Source organism: Trichosurus vulpecula, chromosome 7, assembly GCF_011100635.1.
Source record: "Trichosurus vulpecula isolate mTriVul1 chromosome 7, mTriVul1.pri, whole genome shotgun sequence".
In the NCBI taxonomy this organism is placed as follows: domain Eukaryota; kingdom Metazoa; phylum Chordata; class Mammalia; order Diprotodontia; family Phalangeridae; genus Trichosurus; species Trichosurus vulpecula.
In genome coordinates, this window is record NC_050579.1 from 123,116,800 (window position 1) to 123,122,799 (window position 6,000).

The following is a 6,000-nucleotide window of genomic DNA, read 5'->3' on the forward strand; positions in this document are numbered from 1 at the left end:
CACAGAGTGTGATCCATGAAAGTCACAAAGAGTTAGACACAACTAAACAACAGCAACAATATACAGGATAATATGAAATAATTAAGGCACTAGATAAGAGGAGTTGGGAAAAGATTTCTTTCCTTTCTTTGTATGGCTCAGTGCTTAACATGGTGCCTAGCCCATAGTAGTTGCTTGATAAATAAATGCCTGTCTTGGAAGAATGCTTTGAGAATGAATCAGGTTTTATGGCAGCCCATGAATTTTCATTCACTACCACTCAAGTGTTATTTGTGGAAGTGGCCTCTCTATATGCTGTTTTTATCTTTTCACTTATAGGCTTGTTAGATAACAGGTTTTATGAGATCTTTTATTTAGCTCTAAGTTATTTATACAATTCAGTGTTGGAAAGCCTAGCATTTTTGCTTCTAATTTCTTCCTCCTCCTTTCCTTTCCGGCCAATTAGCACAAATTAACTTCACCCTGTTTTCCTACCTGGGCAGTTTGTACACTTTCTAAGGTCTTGGTGACATGCTCTGGAGCACGGACTACTTTTTTCCTGCTCAGTTAAAATGCCCAGAATGTTGTCTGTTTTTAATTATGTCCCAGTAAGGAGGAGAGCTGCTGAATATCCACGTTCTTAGGTACCACCACAAGCAAACTATTTGTGCCTCGAGGAGAACAATTTGTTTCTCTTTAACGACTTCAGAATGTGAGCCAACCTAACTATAGTTTGATTCTGATTTGGTAGATTATTATAGGAATTGTCTAAATATACTTTCTTCATTCTAGGATACATAAAATGACAGGAAGAATTCAAATGAGACACCCAAGAGGATTATCTCAGCCTAGTAATTCTTTAGGAGAATGTTAAAATTTAACCACCTAGAGCAGGATTTGTTTTTTTCTGCCAGGGTGTGCCAGTAATTTGAGCTCATGTGTAGGTCAGAGGACTGGTTTCAACTCACCTGTTTATCAGCAAAAGCTACTGTGTCTCCCACTTCCATTGCTATTCCTGCCTCAGTAGGAGGTGGTGGTAGGTTAGATGGTGTGCTGGGGAAACCTGGGAACCTCTTACCTTCCAATAAAAAGTAGCGTCTTCGTGATGGTGATGGGAGACCACCTGTTCTGTGTGTTCCCTATGGTTAAACCATAATAGAATATTCAGGAAGAAAAGAAGAAGAAAAGTAGTAATGACATCATGTGCCTATCATTGTGTATGATTGATAGACACACACCTGTAATCAAGTTAAGTCAACAGGCATTTATAAAGCACCTACTATGTGCCGAGCACTGCACTAAGCACTGGAGATACAAAATCCAACAACAAGTAAAACAAAAAAAGCAAGCAAACAAACAAAAAAACCCAGTTCCTGTTCTCAATGAGCTTAAAGTCTAACGAGGGAGACAAATATGTACGAACAAGAGAGGGGAGGCATGAAGGTTGGAAAAAGCCTTTTGAAAACAGTGGGGTTTTAGCTGAGGCCTGAAGTAAGCCAAGGTGGGATGCCAAGGGATATAGATGAGGGAGGATGGGAGACAGCTAATGCAAATGCATAGAGCAGGGAATGTGTCTTGTGTCAGGAACAGCAAGGAGGGTAATATCATTGGATTTCAGAGCACATAGAAGATAGGAAGGTGTAAGAAAACTTGGAGAGGTAGGAATGGACTAGGTGATGAAAGACTTTAAAAGCTAGAAAATTTATATTTGATCCTGTTGTCATATATGCGAATACATGTATATGGATTTCATCTGAAGCCCTGCTCTGCTGCCCCATTGTGGTCTGGATATAACTGTGGTTCTCAAGGATTGTGCCAGCCAAACATAGACCTACCACTTGGAAGGGTTTCCGGTATGGGATCTGTTATATAGGTCATCTGAGAGCCAGCCTTGTTCAATTTGGCAAAGCTTATCCACAGAAGGTTAGCTACCAAGTGATGGATTTTTTTCAACTGGAGATCTTCATTAAGACTATCTATTGAAGCTTAGAAGGAGCATCCATACGAGTTAAATCATGGATCCGTGAAATATAAAAATATAAATACAGTCACACACATTTAGAACTTTCTATTGGTTATGAGGCCCAAGAGAAAGAATGTTGTCTTTGAAGTCAGAGAACCCGAGTTTAGATATATAACCCCCGTCGCTGACTACCTGTGTAACCTTAGCAGGTACATGAGTTTCCTTATATACACAGTGAGGGAATTGGACTAGACTGGACCACCTTCTCTCTTGCTAGATGACTGTAACATCATTTTTAGCCAGATGAATGTACTGCCCATGAGCCAGAAATACTTTATCTTATGCTTTTCACAGTGTTTTCACATGTCTTACCCTTTCGTATTCTTCTGGCCCACCTCTACAAAATCTTCTTGGATTTCTACTTGGTTATAGTCACTGTGATCCATATGGTGCTATTTCCCTTTATTTTCTATCTTTCCCACTCCTTTAGTCAGTCTACAAGCATCTACTAAGTGCTTGTTATGTACCAGGTACTAGATAGGTGGCTACAAAAGAAAATAGAGAACAATCCCTGCCCAGGAGCAGATTACATTCTAATGCCGGAAACAACCTACCAATAACTAGGTACATACAAGATCTGTTTCTCTCTGAGTATCTTTGGAATCCATTGTGAGCCATCACAGTGTCTTTGAAATCCATTTTGAGACATCACAAATGTCTTTGGAATCCATTGTGAGACATCACAATGTCTTTGGAATCCATTGTGAGACATCACAAATGTCTCCATTGTGAGACATCACAATGTCTTTGGACTCCATTGTGAGACACCACAATGTCTTTGGAATCCATTGTGAGAAATCACAAATATCTTTGGAAGAAGGTAGAGCTCAGGCTTAATTATTGTGTGCACATTTCAAGCCTTAATTTTATATTGTGTTCATAGAATCGCAGGAGCTTAATGTCTAGGGTGAGGGCAGTTGAATAAAAAATTTCTAATAATAATTATAATGTGAAGTAAAAGGTGAAAGGAGCTTTAAGAGAGCTGTAAACAAAATGCTGTGAGGGTTCAGAGAAGCGAGAAATAATATTAAATATGGGAGGTGATCAGAGAAGGCTTCAGTACGGAAGTTCTATTGGAGGTGGGCCTTAAAGCATGAATAGGATTTCACCTGGAGCTGGAGTGGGGATGGAGGCTTGTTTTATCCTTATGTTCAGGAAGCAGTTATTAAGCACCTGCTTGCTAGGCATTGGGAATATAAAACTTGGAGAGCTGGCAGGAGAGTGGAGAGGTTATGTGTCTTACAAAGGTTCTCACTGCCAGTATTTGTCAAAGGAGGGCTTTGAACCTCACTCTTACTGGTTCTCAGGCTGGTTCTCTAATCATTATTCTACACTGCCTGTAAATATGGGGTAATTACCAAGTAATTTCTGGGCAGGAACAGCAGGGTGAAGCTAATAGCAACTGTGGGAATCAGAATAGACTTTGTATTTGGAGTCTATTCAAGTTATTTTATAAATAATAAATATATTTAAAATAATATAAACCTATTGTAAAATATTGAATACATAAATAAATCTATTCCCTGGAGCTAAGCTTTGAAGGAAGCTAGGGCTGCTAGGCAGCAGGAGTAAGGAGGTGGAGGTATCTTCTAGGCCTCAGAAAGACCAGCCTGTGTAAAGTCATTTTAGTTGGAAAGTAGAATGAATGAAGAGGAGTAATATGCAGAAATTCTAGAACAAGGGTAATCCAGAGCCAATTTTTAAAGGACTTTAAATGACAAAAAAAGAATTTGTATTTTATTATGGAAGGAATTGGGACCCACTGGATCTTCTTGAGCAAGGGAGTGACGTGGTCAGGAATATCAGTTTGGCAATTGTGTGGAGGAGGATTTCAAGAGACTAGAGGTGGAAAGACCAACTAGAAGGCTATTGCAGGTGTCCAGGTGAGGGATGATAAAAGCTGTAGAGAAGGAGGTGGATGTGAAATATGTTGCTGAGGTGGAATTGTCGATGCCTGTCAGCTCATTGGACATGGGAGTGAAGGATGTAGAAGAGTTCATAGAAGACGACCCTAAGGTTGTGAACCCATTGGCTATATGTTGGATGATCAACAAAAATGAGGGAATTAGGAAAGGTAAAGTTTGGGGGAGGGGATGGGAAGGATAATTAATTCTGTTTTGAGCATTTTGAGTTTAACATCCCTATAGGACATCCAGTTGGAAACATGTAGTAGGAAATTAATGATGCAGGACAGGAGCTCAGGAGAACATTATTCCTGCAGCATTAGCCACAGAATTCATTCCTAGTCCATGGGGGAGAACAATCATGGTTTCTTGAATATTTTACACATTAATAGAACTTTTGACTGTATTTATGTTATCTTTTGTACTTTGGTTCCTTTGAAGTTTGTTTAGTATAATATTCTCTGTACCAGATGTTAAATATATGTTTGACTTTATTTTCTCTTTTAATGTATATATTACTCTTATTTTGCAGGAAATCATTTGTCAGAAGAATACTGTGAGTATTTTATTTTTATATTACATATATATATATTCAAATTTGCAGTTCCTCTCATTGATTCTTTGGAAAAATGAAGTTTTTTTCATCAACTTTTAGTGACTATTTTTGTTCTATGCTTTATTCTCCCTTAAAGTAGTAGTTTAAAAATAGTTTTTAAAAATAGTTTTCCCAGGATATTACAGCATCTCTGGGCCAGTAGGAAAATTGTCATTTTATTTTATTTTTTAAATTGACCTGATGAAGTGAAACATTATCTTAATACATGTATTAGGATTTGTACTAATACCTGCCTGAGTGGGTATATTACAACAAGCTTTTTCTGAACATAGCAGTTGTGTTTCAGAAGCTTTACTTTGATCTTGAATTTATATGACTATGAGCAACAACATAATACTCTTTATTGCATTTCCTAGTTATTTATTACATTCTTAGATAACATAAGCAGTCAGATTCCTGTTAATGCAGTGCTTCCCAAATTGGATTCTATGGAACACATTCCTTACGATGTGAATTGGGTTGCTGTGGGAAGATTTTGATGCTAGCAATAATATTTTCATCAAACTATTAATATCCAAGTACATATTAATAAAATACATTGTTACATATAGCATTTTTTCATGAAATATGCTTTATTTTCTCATTAATTTCTCCTCCTTATGAAGATATGCTTATATATTTTTTCCATCCCTCCCTTCCTTCTTCCAGTAACATTACCTTTCTCTGTATTCCCCTGGACTGATATTTATGGATTCAATCAATGTCTTTGTAAAAATATTATATTTGGACTAATTCATTTAGAAGGTGTTGATGTGTCTTTTGTGTTGTTCATAGATGAGCGGTTTGATGTGACATTGTCTCCTTAGTGATGCAGAAACTTTTTAATGTTACCAAACAAGGCTTATTTCATGAAGAACTGCCCTGGTCACCAAAGGCTTGAGGAGATAGTTTCTTATGGAGAAATAAAGGGCAATAGAGATTCTGTGAATGGAAAGGAATAGGTTTTGAGACATGCCATCAAATTAAAGGACTGTCTGTAGTCAGTATTGTTTGTGTCTGGTTATGATAGAGGATTAATTCTGATCCTGCCTGAGATAATTGTTGAGAAGGGCAAGGTAAAACAAATATATAAGGAATGCATTTGTAGCACTTGATAGGTAATTGAGTACTAATTCCAACATGTGTTTCCTTGGATTTAGAGCTAGAAAAGATTTTGGAGGTCATCTAGTTCCACCTCATCATTATAGAAGAGGAACCCACAACCCAGAGAGAACAGTGCCAAAGATAGAAGGATGAAGATACTCTCAAGAAATTTGTAGCTCAATAGGGAAGGGAGTACACACATAATTATAATACAAGCAGAATTGTTAGAGCAGCCGGAAAGAGTTAATTTGATTTAGGGTTGTGTTAAAAGAGGTACAGCTTTCAGGAAAGGAAGTGAATAGTCTCTCTGTTCTCCATCTGGGACCATACCACATTGTGTTCAGTTTTGGGACGAAGGAGCATGATTTAAGGATATTGATCAACAAAGAGGGTCC

At 37.6% G+C, this 6,000-nt stretch overlaps 1 protein-coding gene across 1 annotated transcript in view; it reads left to right on the plus strand.

Moving 5' to 3' along the window:
• LOC118857623 (mitogen-activated protein kinase kinase kinase 5-like) overlaps positions 1-6,000 on the plus strand; it is a 114,087-nt gene that overhangs the window by 104,396 nt on the left and 3,691 nt on the right. The window contains exon 3 of the mRNA XM_036768235.1: positions 4,439-4,462. Coding sequence (XP_036624130.1) covers positions 4,439-4,462 — 24 coding nt within the window. The remainder of the gene's footprint in view (positions 1-4,438; positions 4,463-6,000) is intronic.